A 20,012-nucleotide genomic window follows, 5' to 3' on the forward strand; every position below is an offset into this window, starting at 1 on the left:
TGGCTAATGGTTTATCAATTTTGTTTATCTTCTCCAAGAACCAGCTTTTAGTGTTATTGGTCTTTGCTGTTGTTTCCTTCATTTCTTTTTCATTTATTTCTGGTCTGATCTTTATGATTTCTTTCCTTCTGCTAACTTTGGGGTTTTTTTGTTCTTCTTTCTCTAATTGCTTTAGGTGTAAGGTTAGTTTGTTTGTTTGAGGTGTTTCTTTTTTCTTGAGGTAGGATTGTATTGCTGTAAACTTCCCTCTTACATCTACTTTTGCTGCATCCCGTAGGTTTTGGGTCGTCATGTTTCATTGTCATCTGTTTCTAGGTAATTTTTGATTTCCTCTTTGATTTCTTCAGCGATCTCTTGGTTATTTAGTAGCATATTGTTTAGCCTCCATGTGTTTGTATTTTTTACAGTTTTTTTTCCTGTAATTGATATCTAGTCACATAGCATTGTGGTTGGAACACATACTTGATATGATTTTAATTTTCTTAAATTTACCAAGGCTTCATTTGTGACCCAAGATATGATCTATCCTGCAGAATGTTCCATGAGCACTTGAGAAGAAAGTGTATTCTGTTGTTTTTGGATGGAATGTCCTATAAATATCAATTAAGTCCATCTTGTTTAATGTGTCATTTAAAGCTTGTGTTTCCTTATTTCCTTTCATTTTGGTTGAAGCATCCATTGGTGAAATTAGGGTGTTAAAGTCCCCTACTATTATTGTGTTACTGTCGATTTCCCTTTTTATGGCTTTTAGCATTTGCGTTATGTATTGAGGATCTCTTATATTGGGTGCATAAATATTTACAATTGTTTTATCTTCTTGGATCAATCCCTTGATCATTATGTAGTGTCCTTCTTTGTCTCATGTAATAGTCTTTATTTTAAAGTCTATTTTTTCTGTATGAGAATTGCTACTCCAGATTTCTTTTGATTTCCATTTGCATGGAATATCTTTTTCTATCCCCTTACTTTCAGTCTGTATGTGTCCCTAGGTCTGAAGTGGTCTCTTGTAGACAGAATATATATGGATTTGTTTTTTGTATCCATTCAGCCAGTCTATGTCTTTTCATTGGAGCATTTAATCCATTTACATTTAAGGTAATTATCGATATGTATGTTCCTATTACCATTTTCTTTATTGTTTTGGGTTTGTTTTTGTAGGTCTTTTCCTTCTCTTGTGTTTCCTGCTTAGAGAAGTTCCTTTAGCATTTGTTGTAAAGCTGGTTTGGTGGTGCTGAATTCTCCTAACTTTTGCTTGTCTGTAAGGGTTTTAATTTCTCTGTCGAATCTAAATGAGATCCCTGCTGGGTAGAGTAATCTTGGTTGTAGATTTTTCCCTTTCATCACTTTAAATCTGTCCTGTCACTCCCTTCTGGCTTGCAGAGTTTTGCTGAAAGATCAGCTGTTAATCTTATGGGGAGTCCCTTGGATATTATTTGTTGCTTTTCCCTTGCTGCTTTCAATATGTTTTCTTTGTATTTAATTTTTGATAGTTTGATTAATATGTGTCTTGGCGTGTTTCTCCTTGGATTTATCCTGTATGGGACTCTCTGCGCTTCCTGGGCTTGATTGACTATTTCCTTTCCCATGTTAGGGAAGTTTTCAACTATAATCTCTTCAAATACTTTCTCAGACCCTTTCTTTTCCTGTTCTTCTTCTGGGAACCCTATAATTCAAATGTTGGTGCATTTGATGTTGTCCCAGTGGTCTCTGAGACTGTCCTCAATTCTTTTCATTCTTTTTTCTTTATTCTGCTCTGTGGTCATTATTTCCACTATTTTATCTTCCCCATCACTTATCCGTTCTTCTGCCTCAGTTATTCTGCTATTGATTCCTTCTAGAGAATTTTTCATTTCATTTATTGTGTTGTTCATCATTGTTTGTTTGCCCTTTAGTTCTTCTAGGTCCTAGTTAAGTGCTCTTGTATTTTCTCTATTCTATTTCCAAGATTTTGGATCATCTTTACTATCATTACCCTGAATTCTTTTTCAGGTAGACTGCCTATTTCCTCTTTATTTGTTTGGTCTGGTGGGTTTTTACCTTGCTCCTTCATCTGCTTGCATATTTCTCTGTCTTCTCATTTTGTTTAACTTACTGTGTTTGGGGTCTCCTTTTCTCAGGCTGCAGGTTCATAGTTCCCATTGTTGTTGGTGTGTGCCCCCAGTGGGTAAGGTTGGTTCAGTGGCTTGTGTAGGTTTTCTGGTAGAGATGACTGGTGCCTGTGTTATGATGGGTGGTGCTGGATCTTGTCTTTCTTGTGGGCAGGGCCACATCCAGTGGTGTGTTTTGGGGGTGTCTGTGAACTTAGTATGATTCTAGGCAGCCTCTCTGCTAATGGGTGGGGTTGTGTTCCTGTTCTGCTAGTTGTTTGGCATGGGGCATCCAGCACTGGAGCTTGCTGGTCGTTGCATGGAGCTGGGTCTTAGCGATAAGATGGAGTTCTCTGGGAGAGTTCTTGCCAATTGATATTACATAGGTCTGTGAGGTCTCTGGTGGTCCAGCATCCTGAACTCGGCTCTGCCACCTCAGAAGCTCAGGGCTGACACCAGGCCAGTGCACCAAGACCCCGTCAGCCACACGGCTCAGAAGAAAAGGGAGAAAAAAGAAAGAAAAAAATAAGTAAATAAAAAAATAAATTATTAAAATAAAAAAAATTTTAAATAATAAAAAAAAGAAGAGAGCAACCAAGCCAATAAACAAATCCACCAATGATTACAAGTGCTAAAAACTAAACTAAGATAAACATAAAAATCAGAAACAAATCAGTCACAGACAGCCAACCCCAAGTCTACAGTTGCTCCCAAAGTCCACTGCCTCATTTTGGGGACAATTCGTTGTCTGTTAAGGTATTCCACAGATGCAAGGTTCATCAAGTTGATTGTGGGGATTTAATCCACTGTTCCTGAGGCTGCATGGAAAAATTTTCCTTTCTCTTCTTTGTTCGCACAGCTCCTGGTGTTCAGCTTTGGTTGTGTCCCCACCTCTGTGTGTAGGTTGCCCTCAGGCATCTGTTCCCCGCCCAGACAGGAGGGGGTGAAAGCAGCGGCTGAAGGGGGCTCTTGCTCATTCAGATCAGGGGGAGGGTGGGATACGGTAGTTATAATTGGAATGTGGGGCAAGCCTGCGGCAGCAGAGGCCACCATGACTTTGCAGCAGCCTGAGGGGCACCGTTTGTTCTCCTGGGGAAGTTGTCTCTGGATGACGGGATCCTGGTAGTGGTGGCTGCACATGCTCCCAGGGTGGCTGTGTGGATAGTGACCTGTGCTTGCACATAGGATTCGTGGTGGCTGCAGCAGTAGCGTTAGCATTTCATGCTTGTCTCTGGGGTCCGAGCTGATAGCTGCAGCTCGCGCCCATATCTGGAGCTCGTTTAGGTGGTGCTCTGCCTTCTGTGGGCAGATGGGGAAGGAATCTCCTCTCCTTGCGCACCCCGAAACAATGGTCTCTGCCTCTTAGGCAGGTCCAGATCTTTTTCTGGACTCCCTCCTGGCTAGCTGTGGAGCACTAGCCCCCTTCAGGCTGTGCTCATGCAGCCAACCCCAGTCCTCTCCCTGCGATCTGACCTCCGAAGCCCGAGCCTCAGCTCCCAGCCCCCGCCCACCCCGGTGGGTGAGCAGGCAAGCCTCTCAGGCTAGTGAGTGCTGGTCGCAGTGATCCTCTGTGCAGGAATCTCTCCACTTTGCCATCTGCAGTCCTGTTGCTGCGCTCTCCTCCATGGCTCCGAAGGTTCCTCCCCACCCACCCCCATCTCCACCAGTGAAGGGGCTTCCTAGTGCGTGGAAACTTTTCCTCCTTCACAGCTCCCTCCCAGAGGTGCAGGTCCCGTCCCTATTCTTTTGTCTCTGTTTTTTCTTTTTTCTTTTGCCCTGCCCAGGTACGTGTGTATTTTCTTGCCTTTTGGGAAGTCTGAGGCCTCCTGCCAGCATTCAGTAGGTGTTCTGTAGGAGTTGTTTCACATGTAGATGTATTTTTGATGTATTTTGGGGGAGACAGGTGATCTCCATGTCTTACTCCTCCGCCATCTTGAAGGTCCCCCCTTATAAGTTCTTTAGGTTCTGCTTTTTCTTTCTTTACACATCCCTCTTTGTGAATTGTTCTTCACATTTTTCCTTTCTTTCAAACTGGTTGGCTCAAGACCAGATACATCTTATAATCTGTTTTATAAGCTTGACTAGATGTACAGATGACTTCATGATCACATTATGCTCATTTGTTAAAAGTTAACAACCCTACACGCTATTGCTGACTTGTATTCGTTTGAAGCAGGCATCATGCAAAGTGAAACCCTGTATAAATATTTTTAAAAAATCATTCAGGTTCCATATCAAAAAGCTGAGGTAATTTAGATAATTTCTGAGACTGTTGCTAATTCTCCAGTGCTATGACTCTTGAACCTGTTTTAGGGCCTATTTAGGATCAAAGGCAATAAAATCACCTCTATTAATCTGTGGTAACCAAAAACATGGAGAGTATAGATAACAAAATCCCCAGACAATTCTTAAAATTGATTTTAATCTATTTCTTACTCAATCTTTTACCAAAACCTTTGAGAAGAAAATTTGACAAATTTTTGTTTCATCTCTCTTTCCCTTCTCTTACCACTACAGGATAGATATATTAATGTGAAGTGAAATTCCCAAAAAAATGATGGCAAAGAAGTGTAGCTGCACCAAAAGAAATAGGTCCTCTACATACTGGATACAGATAATGAGTAATCAATAACAAATTACTTTCCTGCACCATATTAGAGGGCTGACCATGTGCTAAGACAGTGATTCATGATATTGGTGTGCATCAAAATTACCTAAGGAGCTAGTTAAAAACAGAAAAGATCAATCTCCAGGAGATTTCATATAGTAAGTTTGTGGGGGGAGGGGCTTAGCTATCTATTAGTTTAACAAGTTCTCCAGGTGGTTATGATACAAATCAAAACTTAGCTGCTCTGCTAAGTATAATGATCAGTAATAGCTGATTTCATACATTTTAGCTATTCAACTCATGTGCAGGATTAAGTAAGGACAGAATTTCGATCTGATTTTACAGACTCTATTACCAGACTGAACTACTGAGTTGTTTGAGTTTTGTTTTTGTTCAATAAATTTTCACTTAATTGTTTAGTTCCATCATAATATTTAAATTTAACTCTGTTCCATAGAGATCTATAATGAGTTTGGAAAATTTTAAAAAAGAGGAAACTTACTTCTTTCTTTTCTTTCTTTCTCTCTGGGTTTTTAGTTCATATTTTCTAAATAGGCCACCCTCAGTCAAGAAGCCAAAGGGAGTAGTTGCAGGTTTTTCAGAAGTTTCCTGTGCTGTAAAAAGAACACAGCGCTATGCCTTCCTTGGGGATCATAATGGGTTTTCAAATGGCACCCAGTCATTGATCAGCTCTCTCAAAGATTGCACCAGGAACAGAAACCTGAGTGAAAAGAATCATCAGTATTGATAAGTCCCTTATGTTCAGTAAAAAGCAAATTGTGATTTTCAGTTTGTATATTCCCATGATGTGTATTGAACATCTAAGCAATGAAGTGAATCAAATTGTGCACACTCAGCATACTTGCCACCAGGCATGTATAATGCTTTAGAGTATACAATGATGAAAAGTTTAAAATGGAATTCCAGAGCAACAAAATCAACAACTAACTGCCAATTTTCTTAAGAATGGCAAAAGTGCATCCCATGATGATACACTTGAGTTTGGTTTCCAAGGTAATTTTCCAATAACCAGTTTACCTTTGCAGAGATTTTAATGATATGTTTTTACTAAAATGAAAGTCTAGAATTAAGAATAAAAATAATCTATTTTTAAAAGGAAATATGGTAACTGATGAAGAAAAAATATTACATTAAATAGGATTGCAAGTCTTTTGCCTTCTATGTAAACTTTAGAATCAGTTTATCAATATTGACAAAATAGCTCCCTGGAATTTAGATTGGGATTGCATTAAACCTATAGATCAAGATGGAAAGAACTGACAGCTTGACTATATTGAGTCTTCCAATCCACGAACACAAATATCTATCCATTCATTTACTTCATCTTTAATTTCTTTCAGCAGTATTTTGCAGTTTTCTACATATAGATTCTGTATATATGTTGTTAAATTTATGCCTAAGTGTTTGACTTTTTGATACTATTGTAAATGGTATTTTTTTTAATTCCAGTTTTTCATTACTGGTACATAGGAAAGCAATTGACGTTTATATATTGACCTTATATCCTGCTACTCACCAAAACTGCTTATTAGCTCTAGTAGGTTATTTTAAAGATTCTTTGCATTTTCTACATAGACAATTATTGCATCTGCAAATATAAACAGTTTTATTTTCTCCTATCCATTCTGTATATCTTTTCTTTTTCTTGTCTTGTTGCACTAGTTAGGATTTCCACTATGTCAAATAAAAGGGTTGAGTGAAGACATTCTTGCCCTTGTACTTTTTTTTTTTTGATGTGGACCATTTTTTTAAAGTCTTTATTGAATTTGTTACAATATTGCTTCTGTTTTATGTTTTGGTTTTTTGGCCATGGGGCATGTGGGATCTTAGCTCCCCAACCAGGGATCAAACTCACACCCCCTACATTGGATAGCGAAGTCTTAACCACTGGACCACCAGGGAAGTCCCTGCCCTTGTACTCTTAATGTTATAAGTACATTTTGTTTCAATTCTGACATATTATTTTATGCTATAATTGATATGTTTTATTTACAATAAATATCACAAAATTTTCTTTTAGTATTTAATTTGGTTTTTTGGAAAGATTCTGTTTTGTTCTAGTAATCTTTATATGTGTACCTGTTACAGTGCCCTTAATTTTCTTTTTTCTTAAAAAACCTTTTCACTATCTCGTCTGTCAGTTTTAATTGGTACTCATTGACACTCATATATACAACAGTCAGTTATCTTTTTCAAATTTCACCCTTCTCCCTTTCCTCTCCTCATATTTTTAATGGAATTCTTTCCACATAGTCAGAACATATAACATTTACACACTATTCTCTCACCCATTACCCTACTCTTGTGTTAGTGTTTGATTTATAATTAAATGTATTAAATAACCACCAGCAATCCATTTACCAAGGTTTACTCAGTATGTGCTGTTTACATGTACTCATTCTATAGCAGATTCCTCATGAATGACTCACAGTAAAATAGTCTCTGGGTTATTGCACAGCTGAAACTGTTTACCTATAGACTTGATACATTAAAGACAGTTTGGCTGAATATGAAAACCTTGGTTAACTTTTATCCTATGGAATATTTTGAAAATGCAGCTCCACTGTTTTTTTTGGGTTTTTTTAATAAATTTTTTTAATTTTAATTTTTTTTTTTTTTGGCTGCATTGGGTCTTTGTTGCTGCGTGCGGGCTTTCTCTAATTGCGACGAGTCGGGGCTACACTTCGTTGCAGTGCGCAGGCTTCTCACTGTGGTGGCTTCTCTTGTTGCGGAGCACAGGCTCTAGGCATGTGGGCTTCAGTAGTTGTGGCACATGGGCTCAGTAGTTGTGGATCACGGGCTCCAGAGCACAGGCTCAGTAGTTGTGGTGCACGGGCTTAGTTGCTCTGCAGCATGTGGGATCTTCCCGAACCAAGGCTCGAACCCGTGTCCTCTGCATTGGCAGGCAGATTCTTAACCACTGTGCCACCAGGGAAGTCCCAGCAGCTCCACTGTTGCTTTGTGTTGTATGTTACTCTAGGGAGGCTGGTGCTAGACTAATATACTTCTCATTATAGATAATTTGATTATTCTGTTTAGAGGTCCTGATGATTTTTTTCCTTTAAATAGAATCATTTTACTAGCATATTTCTCAAAGTCATTTGTTTTTTACTTATTTTCCCAGGTACAAGGTAGGCCCTCTCAACATGTAAATTTACTTTTTATTTCCATAGTTTTCTTGCCTTACAGATTTAAATATTTATTTCTGTTGTGTTTATTTTTCTTTTCCAATAACTCTAATTATATAAAGAGCAGATTTTTTTTTCTTGCCTGCATCTGCAAAGTGACATTTCATCCACTTTCTCCTTAAACTTTTTTACTGTTTTTTAAAAATCTCAAATGTACTCTCTTGGTTGTTTTCCTGCCTTTCTTCAAAGTCCCTTATTAAAATTTTATTCTACCCTATACTCTCTTGGGCACCCTCTAATTTGTTCTTCATTTCCTGGTTGACTTTGTCTTTTTCTTCAATTCCTCTCCTGAGCTTGAGTGACTTTCATTGCATTTTTTTTTCTTCTGTTCTGTCCTTTTTTGTCATTAGTTTTAAAAATTTCTGATTTAATGCATTTTTTAAATTGTTTTAAAACTATGGCTTGTTTAAGAATATTTAATTCAATTTAGAAATTCGTTACAGTGTTCTTCTGCTCCCTTATTGATTTTTGGAAAGAATATCTATCACAGGAAATATTTTAATTTGAATTTTCTGTTTACTTTTTTGTAGTACTTTATGTTGAATTGGGTTAATGTTTTTTAATCCTAGGCCTTTGGTTGATAATTTTCCTGGCTCAAGAGTGCCCTCTTCTACCAGTATTTTAAAATGCATTTTAAAAATCTGATTATGTTTCTCATGATAGGGGTGGAGGCACGAAGAGCAGAGAGGTGGTTTGTCATGTTTGTCTTTAGTTTCTGTGGGATTCTTAACATTTACTTCTTCTTTTTTTGTTTTCGTTCTTACTTTTCACTGCCATCCCTTCTCTATTTGGCAGATTCTTCCCCCAGAAGTAATGCTTCCCAAAGGCTAATACCTACAGTTTTGCTTACTTTCCAGCCCAATTGTTGTAACTGATGCTGGGAACTGCCAATTCTTCAACTTGTGTTTGGCATTTTGGTACTTACTGTTGTAATTTCACTTCCTGGAAGTGATTTTGCCTGTCTTTATCTGCATCTTCTGTTCTACTTTTCTTTTTCACAGACTCTCTTAAGTTTGCCTTCCCTCACTCTTCATACCTATAGACTTTTACCAGCCATGAGAGCTTGTTGGGATTTGTTTTTCATGTCTCTACTTGTAAGTAATTAAAAATGCATGTTATTCTCTGTCCCTTAGCATATCTAAAGAATGGCCAATAGAAATTTTGTGTTCTTTGTATTGTTTTACTTGTCATTGTTGATCTTGTGGTTTTTGGAAGGTTGTATCAAGAGATTCAGATTCAGGTGGTCACCATTAAACTCTAGCTGGACACTTTCCCAGGCAAGGTTTTAAGCAAGAAAATGGCCGTTTTAGAAGCTGAGTGGAGGCACTACTGCAGGATTGAAAGAATGGAACTGGGAATCAACAGCAATTGGTCTGGTTGGTGAAGTGACTCACAGTAAGAAGTGGCAGTTGAGTTTAGAAGTGAGGATGGATTCAAATTGCACTCAAAACCATAAGGACTAATTGTCAATTTCTTAAATAAATTGTCTCTTTTAAAACAATTGTTATGTATGGACTAAATTTTCTCTTCATCAATCGCAAAGTAATTTGTTCATGGATTAAGATAGCCTCCTACCAATGTACAGTAAAGATATCTACTGGTCACTGACCTTCAGGAAAATTCCAACGGAAGCACTATTAAAAACGATTGTAATACCATAACATCATCATCTCTTGAATCATCATGCCAAACTTTCACTTGATATTCTCATTTTTAACAGATATTTTTTGCTTTTGATTCAACTAACTTAGTTTAATATAGCTGATTGAATTGTTTTATTTTTGTTTATAATTTAATTATTATAGCACTTAAAGACATAAGGCATGATGGAGTTTTTCTACTGAAAAAGTAAGGTGATTTGGCTTGAACCATAATTAATGTAAACTGCCACCAATATGAATATTTGGAGAATTAAAATAACCTCCCTGAGTTATTGTGAGGATTTCAAAATTAATAAGTGTAAAATGCTTGGAATAGTGTCTGGCACATTTTAACTACTTGATAAATATTACCTACTGTTGCGACATAAGCTGTACTAACTTTGATTTTGTTTAACAAAGTATTTTTGCAGGTCATTTCCATTTGATTGTGATCAATAACATCAAAAATATCTCCAGAAATCTCTCCATTTTTAGAATCTAACATCCAAAGCTGAGACAAGTTTCCCAAAGCATTCATGGGTTTTGTTTAGGAAACGGGAGCCATTTTTGAACAATGGATTGTGACCAAAAAAGAATATAACTATTTCATACAAAAGATAAACATGCAAATGCTTCTAAATTTTGTCATTTCAAAATAATTATTTACTCAAATATATGTTTCTTAGCCCACTGAATTAATTATTGATACCTTCTTTGTTCTACTGTGATATAACTATGAACACAAAAAGGTTTTCTCAGGTGGATATTGGGCTTAATATTTACACTTTCATGTTTACTTAAATGGTCCTATCCTGGATCTTTGCCATCATACCCTGTCAGGTTTTAGCACTTTGTTAAAATCTTCTGTGTGGTACACATGCGCATACACACACACACACACACACACACACACACACAATATACACACACTCTCTTTCACTCTTTCAGGGGGCTGGGTGCAATAAATAATCTGAGTATTGGGCTACAATGTACTTAATAGGACTGACTTAATGATTGTGATACCATCACCAGAAGATGTAAAAAATAGTAGGACAGAAGCTTGAACATTAGATTCTCTTTCTCCTCCCTCTCACTTCCTGCTAGTTAGCCAAAAGGAATAAATGAGCTTAAATGCATGTTAACAGCTATTGATTAGAATAAAAACTGATACAATCAAAGAAGATAAAATCAGTGGACAAATTTAGAAACTCTGAGTTCTGAGAGACCCCAAAATCTATGTCCAACATGAAAGCCTGTTGGTCCAAGTTCAACTTCAATATGCTCCAATTAGAGAAATACCCATCATATTAGCTCCTACTTGAAAGATCTGTTACCTTTTAAAAGTTTTGGGAGAAGAAAATGAAAAGAGAGGTAGAAGAAAGGAATAAGTAAGAGAAAGATATACAAGGAAGATGCATCTATGAGCCATAATCTGGATTTGAACCTGCCTACATTTCTGGGTAGGAGAAACAAGATGCTGGCCACTGGGAAAAAATACCTTATTCTTTAGTTTACACAGTGTATTTGTAAATCCTCCAGGGAGCACCAAGGACTAGGAATGTTATCTTTGGTATTGAATCATAGACCTTGTTGTCTTGGTAAGTTTGTGCTTACTAATTGAGAAATAAGAAGGATATCACCTTCCACTTTCTGCCTCCACAGAATCCCAAGAAACTCATCCATAAATATCCAAACCTGCTTCCCTTTTTTGCAGGAGAAAGGAGAGAGCTATACTGGGGAGACATAAGCACAGCAGGCTGTACATGGAGGCCCATTTTCATTAGTAGCTACCCTGCCAATGGTGCACATATTTCTAGGTGCTTCCTAACATCTATGGGAGTTCTACAGACCTTAATGACTGGTAATAAATGGTAATACATATTAAAAAGAAGTTGGGAATCATGCGTGGTATTAAAGCTAAAGGCTTTGGTAATTCTGCCTTGTAGGTGATGGAGTGCTAAATATGGATGTCTGTCTTCAGATCATCATCCTGGGAAAATGCAAATAAAAGAAAACGCTGGAATGGAAAACAAAAATGAGCAGATCATATACGTGGCAAACAAACCATATTTGTGACTAAAATAAAAATATACAAATCATGTTCAGTAAAACCTTGTTATAATGTTCCCATAAAAATTTATTAGCTGAATATCAAATTCTATTTTTTAACATCTTTATTGAAGTATAATTGCTTTACAGTGTTGTGTTACTTTCTGTTGTATAAAAAGTGAATCAGCTATATGCATACATATATGACAATATCCTCTCCCTCTGGCGTCTCCCTCCTGCCCTCCTTATCCCACCCCTCTAGGTGGTCACAAAGCACCGAGCTGATCTCCCTGTGCTATGCAGCTGCTTCCCACTAGCTATTTATTTTACATTTGGTAGTGTATATATATTGATGCTACTCTCTCACTTTGTCCCAGCTTACCCTTCCCCCTCCCTGTGACCTCAAGTCCATTCTCTACGACTGTGTCTTTATTCCTGTCCTGCCCTTAGGTTCATCAGAACCTTTTTTTTTTTTTTTTTTGATTCCATATATATGTGTTAGCATAGGGTATTTGTTTTCTCTTTCTGACTTACTTCACTCTGTATGGGAGACTCTAGGTCCATCCAACTCACTACAAATAGTTCAATTTTATTTCTTTTAATGGCTGAGTAATATTCCATTGTTTATATGTGCCACATCTTCTTTATCCATTCATCTGTCGATGGACACTTAGGTTGCTTCCATGTCCTGGCTATTGTAAATAGTGCTGCAATGAATGTTGCAGTACATGACTCTTTTTGAATTATGGTTTTCTTAGGGTATATGCCCTGTAGTGGGATTGCTGGGTCATATGGTAGTTCTATTTTTAGTTTTTTAAGGAACCCCCATACTGTTCTCCATAGTAGCTGTATCAAATTGCATTCCCACCAACAGTGCAAGAGTGTTCCCTTTTCTCCACACCCTCTCCAGCATTTATTGTTTGTAGGTTTTTTGATGATGGCCATTCTGACCAGGGTGAGGTGATACCTCATTGTAGTTTTGATTTGCATTTCTCTAATGATTAGTGATATTGAGCATCCTTTCATGTGTTTCTTGGCAATCTGTATATCTTCTTTGGAGAAATGTCTATATAGGTCTTCTGCCCATTTTTGGATTAGGTTGTTTGTTTTTTTGATATTGAGCTGCATGAGCTGCTTGTATATTTTGGAGATTAATCCTTTGTCAGTTGCTTTATCTGCAAATATTTTCTCCCATTCTGAGGGTTGTCTCTTCGTCTTGTTTATGGTTTCCTTTGCTGTGCAAAAGCTTTTAAGTTTCATTAGGTCCCATTTGTTTATTTTTGTTTTTATTTCCATTTCTCTAGGAGGTGGGTCAAAAAGGATCTTGCTGTGATTTATGTCATAGAGTGTTCTGCCTACGTTTTCCTCTGAGAGTTTTATAGTGTCTGGCCTTACCTTTACGTCTTTATACCTTTACGTCTTTAATCCATTTTGCGTTTACTTCTGTGTATGATGTTAGGGAGTGTCCTAATTTCATTCTTTTACATGTAGCTGTCCAGTTTTCCCAGCACCACTTATAGAAGAGGCTGTCTTTTCTCCATCATATATTCTTGCCTACTTTACCAAAGATAAGGTGACCATATGTGCGTGGGTTTATCTCTGGGTTTTCTATCCTGTTCCATTGATCTCTTTTTCTGTTCTTGTGCCAGTACCATACTGTCTTGATTACTGTAGCTTTGCAGTATAGCCTGAAGTGAGGGAGCCTGATTCCTCCAGCTCCATTGTTCTTTCTCAAGATTGCTTTGGCTCTTCTGGGTCTTTTGCGTTTCCATACAATTTGTGCAATTTTTTGTTCTAGTTCTGTAAAAAATTCCATTGGTAGTTTGAAAGGGATTGCATTGAATCTGTAGATTGCTTTGGGTAGTACAGTCATTTTCACAAGGTTGATTCTTCCAATCCAAGAACATAGTATATCTCTCCATCTGTTTGTATCATCTTTAATTTTTTCATCAGTGTCTTATAGTTTTCTGCATACAGGTCTTTTGTCTCCTTAGGTTTATTCCTAAGTATTTTATTCTTTTTGTTGCAATGGTAAATGGGAGTGCATACTTAATTTTACTTTCAGTTTTTTCATCATTAGTGTATAAGAATGTAAGAGATTACTGTGCATTAATTTTGTATCTTGCTACTCTACCAAATTCATTGATTAGCTCTACTAGTTTTCTGGTGGCATTTATAGGATTCTCTACATATAGTATCATGTCATCTGCAAACAGTGACAGTTTTACTTCTTCTTTTCCAATTTGGATTCCATTTATTTATTTTTCTTCTCTGATTGCTGTGGCTAAAACTTCCAAAACTATGTTGAATAATAGTGGTGAGAGTGGGCATCCTTGTCTTGTTCCTGATCTTAGAAGAAATGGTTTCAGTTTTTCACCATTGAGAACAATGATGGCTGTGGGGTTGTCACATAAGACCTTTATTATGTTGAGGTACGTTCCCTCTATGCCTACCTTCTGGAGAGTTTTTAACATACATGGGTGTTGAATTTTGTCAAAAGCATCTATTGCGATTATCATGTGGTTTTATCCTTCAATTTGTTAATATGGTGTATCACATTGATTGATTTGCATATATTGAAGAATCCTTGCATTCCTTGGATAAAGCACCCTTGATCATGGTGTATGATCCTTTCAATGTGCTGTTGGATTCTGTTCACTAGTATGTTGTTGAGGATTTTTGCATCTATGTTCATCAGAGATATTGGCCTATAGTTTTGTTTTTTGGTGACATCTTTGTTTGGTTTTGCTATCAGGGTGATGGTGGCCTCATAGAAAGAGTTTGGGAGTGTTCCTCCCTCTGCTATATTTTGGAAGAGTTTGAGAAGGATAGTTGTTAGCTCTTCTCTAAATGTTTGATAGAATTTGCCCTTGAAGCCATCTAGTCCTTGGTTTTTATTTGTTGGAAGATTTTAAATCACAGTTTCAATTTCTGTGTTTGTGATTGGTCTGTTTATATTTTCTATTTCTTCCTGGTTCAGTCTCAGAAGTTTGTGCTTCTCTAAGAATTTGTCCATTTCTTCCAGGTTGTCCATTTTATTGGTATATAGTTGCTTGTAGTAATCTCTCATTATCCTTTGTATTTCTGCAGTGTCAGGTGTTACTTCTCCTTTTTCATTTCTGTTGATTTGAGTCTTCTCCCTTTTTTTCTTGATGAGTCTAGCTAATGGTTTATCAATTCTGTTTATCTTCTTAAAGAACCAGCTTTTAGTTTTATTGATCTTTGCTATTGTTTCCTTCATTTCTTTTTCATTTATTTCTGATCTGATCTTTATGATTTCTTTCCTTCTGCTAAATTTGGGGGTTTTTTGTTCTTCTTCTCTAATTGTTTTGGGTGTAAGGTTAGGTTGTTTATTTGAGATTTTTCTTGTTTCTTGAGGTAGGATTGTATTGCTGTAAACTTTCCTCTTCGAACTGTTTTTGATGCATCCCATAGGTTTTGGGTCGTCGTGTTTTCATTGTCATCTGTTTCTAGGTAATTTTTGATTTCCTCTTTGATTTCTTCAGCGATCTCTTGGTTATTTAGTAGCATATTGTTTAGCCTCCATGTGTTTGTATTTTTAAATTTTTTTTTCCTGTAATTGTTATCTAGTCTCATAGTATTGTTGTCAGAAAAGATACTTGATACAGTTTCAATTTTCTTAAATTTACCAAGGCTTGATTTGTGACCCAAGATATGATCTATCCTGGAGAATATTCCATGAGCACTTGAGAAGAAAGTGTATTTTGTTGTTTTTAGATGGAATGTCCTATAAATATCAATTAAGTCCATCTTGTTTAATGTGTTATTTAAAGCTTGTGTCTCCTTATTTATTTTCATTTTGGATGATCTGTCCATTGGTGAAAGTGGGGTGTTAAAGTCCCCTACTATTATTGTGTTACTGTCGATTTCCCCTTTTATGGCTGTTAGCATTTGCCTTATCTATTGATGTGCTCCTATGTTGCGCACACAAATATTTACAATTGTTATATCTTCTTCTTAGATTGATCCCTTTATCATTATGTAGTGTCCTTCTTTGTCTCTTGTACTAGTCTTTATTTTAAAGTCTATATTGTCTGATATGAGAATTGCTACCCCAGCTTTCTTTTAATTTCCATTTGCATGGAATATCTTTTTCCATCCCCTCACTTTCAGTATGTGTGCCGCTAGGTCTGAAGTGGGTCTCTTTTAGACAGCATATGTATGGGTCTTTTGTATCCATTCCACCAATCTATGTGTTTTGGTTGGATTATTTATTTCATTTACATTTAAGTTACTTATCGATATGTATGTTCCTATTACCATTGTCTTAATTGTTTTGGGTTTGTTTTTGTAGGTTTTTTCCTTCTCTTGTGTTTCCTGCCTAGAGAAGTTCCTTTAGTATTTGTTGTAAAGCTGGTTTGGTGGTGCTGAATTCTCTTAACTTTTGCTTATCTGTAAAGGTTTTAATTTCTTCGTAGAATCTGAATGAGATCCTTGCTGGGTAGAGTAATCTTTGTTGTAGGTTTTTCCCTTTCATCACTTTAAATATGTCCTACCACCCCTTTCTGGGTTGCAGAGTTTTTGCTGAAAAATCAGCTGTTAACCTTATGGGGATTCCCTTGTATGTTATTTGTTGCTTTTCCCTTGCTGCTTTTAATATTTTTTCTTTGTATTTAATTTTTGATAGTTTGATTAATATGTGTCTTGTTGTGTTTCTCCTTGGATTTATCCTGTATAGGACTCTCTGTGCTTCCTGGACTTGATTGACTATTTCCTTTCCCATGTTAGGGTAATTTTCGACTACAATCTCTTCAAATATTTTCTCAGACCCTTTCTTTTTCCCTTCTTCTTCTTGGACCCCTATAATTTGAATGTTGGTGCATTAATTGTTGTCCCAGAGGTCTCTTAGACTGTCCTCAATTCTTTTCATTCTTTTTTCTTTATTCTGCTCCCTGGCAGTTATTTCCACCATGTTATCTTCCAGCTCACTTATCCATTCTTCTGCCTCAGGTATTCTGTTATTGATTCCTTCTAGGGTATTTTTAATTTCATATATTGTGTTGTTCATCATTGTTTGTTTGCTCTTTAGTTCTTCTAGATCTTTGTTAAATGTTTCTTGTATTTTCTCCATTCTGTTTCCAAGATTTTGGATCATCTTTACCATGATTACTCTGAATTCTTTTTCCGGTAGGTTGCCTATTTATTTGGTCTTGTAGGTTTTTACATTGCTCCTTCGTCTGTAACATATAATTTTGTCGTTTCATTTTTTTTTTTTTGATGGGTGGTGCTGTACTCCTGTCTTACTGGTTGTTTGGCCTGGGACGTCCAGTACTGGAGTTTGCAGGCAGTTGGATAGAGCTGGGTCTTGGTGCTGAGATGAGGACCTCTGGGAGGCCTCAGTCCGATTGATTTTCCCCCGGGTCTAAGGTTCTCTGTTAGTCCAGTGGTTTGGACTCGGAGTTCCCACCACAGGAGCTTGGGCCTGACCTCTGGTCTGGGGACCAAGATTCTGCAAGACTCATGGCGTGGTTAAAAAAAAAAAAAAAAAATGGAAGAAAGAAAGAAAAAAGGAGCAGTACAATATCAAAGAATAAAAAACAAAATAGAATTAGACAGATAAAAATTATATTAGGAAAAATAAAAGTATAATTGAAACTAGTGCAACAGGTAAAATAAAACCACAACAGAGAAAAGAAAAAAATAATAAGGGGGGTGGGGAACAAGCCAAAAGGAGAGAACAATAACAAAGTATAAAGAATAAAATAAAATCTGAGAAATAAAAGATTTATTAGAAAAAATAAAAATATAAAAGAATCAACAACAATGAATCAATACGGTAAAACAGAACCCCAATCTAAAAGAGGAAAGAAGAAAAAAAAAAGCCTTGGCTATGGGGGTGGAGTTTAGGCAGGGGTGGAACATAGGCAGGGGCGGGATTTAGTATGGGGCAGGACCTAGTTGGGTGGGGGATTGACGTTTGAGCGTGGGGCAGGACCTCTTCTTAGGATCTGCCCAGAAGGGGAGAGGCAGCAGGTCAAAAGGTGGGCCCCTGTAGTGTGGAGTTCCAGAGTTTGGAAGTAGGGCACTGAGTGAGGGTGTGTGGGTGGGGTTTAGGCCCAGTGCTTTGGAGGGCGTCTCCGAGTGTAGAGGTGGGGCCCTGGGTGGGGGTGTAGGGGTGGGGCTTGGGCTCTGCGTGACAGGAGGGAGGCTCTGAGGGCAGAGGATTAGGCCCGGAGCCCAACAGGCTTCCCAGTGCCTAAGTGGACAGGGAAAGCACTGGCCCCATTCCTTTCTGTTCCTTAGCACCCCTCCCCGACCGTCTCCCCCAGGGTCTCCCCCATCGCCACTGGACCCCTAACTGTAGGTGGGTCCCCCTAAGTGTAGAAACTCCTCCCCTCCCCCAGCCACCCCTCAGGGGTGCCAGTCCCATAGGTCCGGCCTTTACTTTTGATCCCCCTTCCCTCCCTCCCATTCTCTCAGGACCCGTGCAGCTGGAGGGGGCCTAGGTGGGCAGAGGATCAGGCCCGGGATCTTAGAAGGTTCCCGGGGGCCCAAATGGGCAGGGGAAACCTGGCCACTCTCCCTTTTGATCCTCTGCCCTCCCAATGGTTCCCCAATTTCCCCCTTTTCCCCTCTCCCAGCCACCTCTCAGGGGCATAAGTCCAGTCCCACCTCCACTTCTCCTCCCCCTTCACTCCCCCCACACCCCATATCCTACCCAGTCACTGGGGGTTCCTCCCATCCCCTTAGGTGTCCGTGGTCCCCCTCCAGTGTCTGGTAGGTGCCTTAGTTGTGAGGAGACGTGAATTCCATGTCCTCCTAATACGCCACTTTGACTCTGCCCTCAAATTCTATTTTTAAAAACATAGCATGAAATCTATTTGGATTTAAGGAATTTTTAACTATCGAATATATAGTTGGTTCCTTATAGGACAATGTAGCTCACATTACAAGTTCAATTTAAACCTTGAATTTGGAGGTAAAGCACATAAGAACATTGCAGAATGTCATCAATCACCACTTCCTTGCACTTTGGGGAAAGAAAATCAGAAGAGGTGGTGGGTGGGAACAGATGCTATGTAAGTAGAATTCTACATGATCTATTTTAAGATGTAAATCCTCTTTGATCTGAATTTTTGATTAATTTTCTATTCATATGCTGTGATATTGTTGTAGTTGAGAAACAGAAGTTTGGCCAACAAATGTTCGGAGTAAACTGTATATTCTTTTTGAATATGCCATTAGCTAAACAGCTTTTGATAAATTGCCCAACTTTGCTAAGCTTCATTTTCCTTCATTTGAGATGGAGATAATTCTTGCCTTACTTCCTTAACATATTGTCATAGAATTCAAAATGTATCTACTATACATTTGAACTTTCATTGAAACATTTTGTTTAAAGGCCTAGTAATATAATATGATATCCCTCATATGTGGAATCTAATTTTTTTAAATGATCTAAATGAACTTATTTACAACACAGAAACAGATTTTGAAAACAAACTTATGATTACCAAAGGGGAAGGGGGGGGAGATGAATTAGGAGTTTGGGATTAACATATACACAGTACAATATATAAAACAGGTAATCAAAAAGGACCTACTATATAGCACAGGGAATTCTACTCAATATTCTGTAATAACCTATATGGCAAAAGAATCTGAAAAAGAATGAATATATGTATATGTATAGCTGAATCACTTTGCTGTATACCTGAAACTAACACAACATTGTAAATCAACTATACTCCAATAAAAATTTTTTAAAAGTTCTCTTTTACACATTTATCCTTGAGTTTGTGGATTTCCCAGCACACATCTTTCCTGCTGCCTATTACATTTGAATAACTACATCTTTTGAACACAGCCTTCCAAACTACAGTGACAGAATGCAATCACTTTTTTTTTTTTTTGGCCAAGAGAAGGTTTAATGAGCCCCGACCAGGCCCGTCAGTGGGACGCCTCCTTCTTCTTCCCCTCCTTCTTCTCCTCCTTCTTCTCCTCCTTCTTCTTCTCCTTTTTCACCTTGGGCTTCTTGACCTTGCCCGGGGCGCTTTTGTGCTGCTCGGAGCCGGCAGCGCCGGGCTTCGCCTCATTTTCTGAGTCGCTGGAGCTGCAGCTGGAATCTGAGGAGGTTCCGTGCTCGTGGCCGTGGCCGTGGCCGTGGCCGTGGTGATGTTTCAGGTTATCAGCTCCCTGAACTTTGGCGGGGGCGTGCTTGGGGTCTCCCACCTGGCCTGCCCCCATGGTGGTGAAAGAAGGTATGTCTCTGCAATCACTTTTAATAGCAAATTTTTGTTGTTTATATTTTTAAATAAAAATCTCAAGATATAGGATACAAAAATAAAGTCCTAATAATAAAAACTGAAATGTAAAGGTCAATGTTATCCCAACTACCACAAAGATAATTACTGAGTTAATTTATTAGGACACATAATCATAATCATGGCTATTGAGA

The 20,012-nt window shown here is 37.9% G+C and overlaps 1 protein-coding gene across 1 annotated transcript; it reads right to left on the bottom strand.

Moving 5' to 3' along the window:
* Positions 1 to 19,504: 19,504 nt before the first annotated feature.
* On the bottom strand, positions 19,505 to 19,801 carry LOC133091504 (immortalization up-regulated protein-like). The gene has a single exon (XM_061190905.1). The coding sequence runs from the start codon at positions 19,799 to 19,801 to the stop codon at positions 19,505 to 19,507; it is 297 nt and encodes a 98-aa protein (XP_061046888.1).
* Between the last annotated feature and the right edge of the window lie 211 nt (positions 19,802 to 20,012).

Source organism: Eubalaena glacialis, chromosome 1 (assembly GCF_028564815.1).
Source record: "Eubalaena glacialis isolate mEubGla1 chromosome 1, mEubGla1.1.hap2.+ XY, whole genome shotgun sequence".
Lineage (NCBI taxonomy): Eukaryota > Metazoa > Chordata > Mammalia > Artiodactyla > Balaenidae > Eubalaena > Eubalaena glacialis.

Excerpts from the sequence above, each read along its gene's own strand:
- LOC133091504 (XM_061190905.1), bottom strand. The coding sequence starts at position 19,801 with ATGGGGGCAGGCCAGGTGGGAGACCCCAAGCACGCCCCCGCCAAAGTT.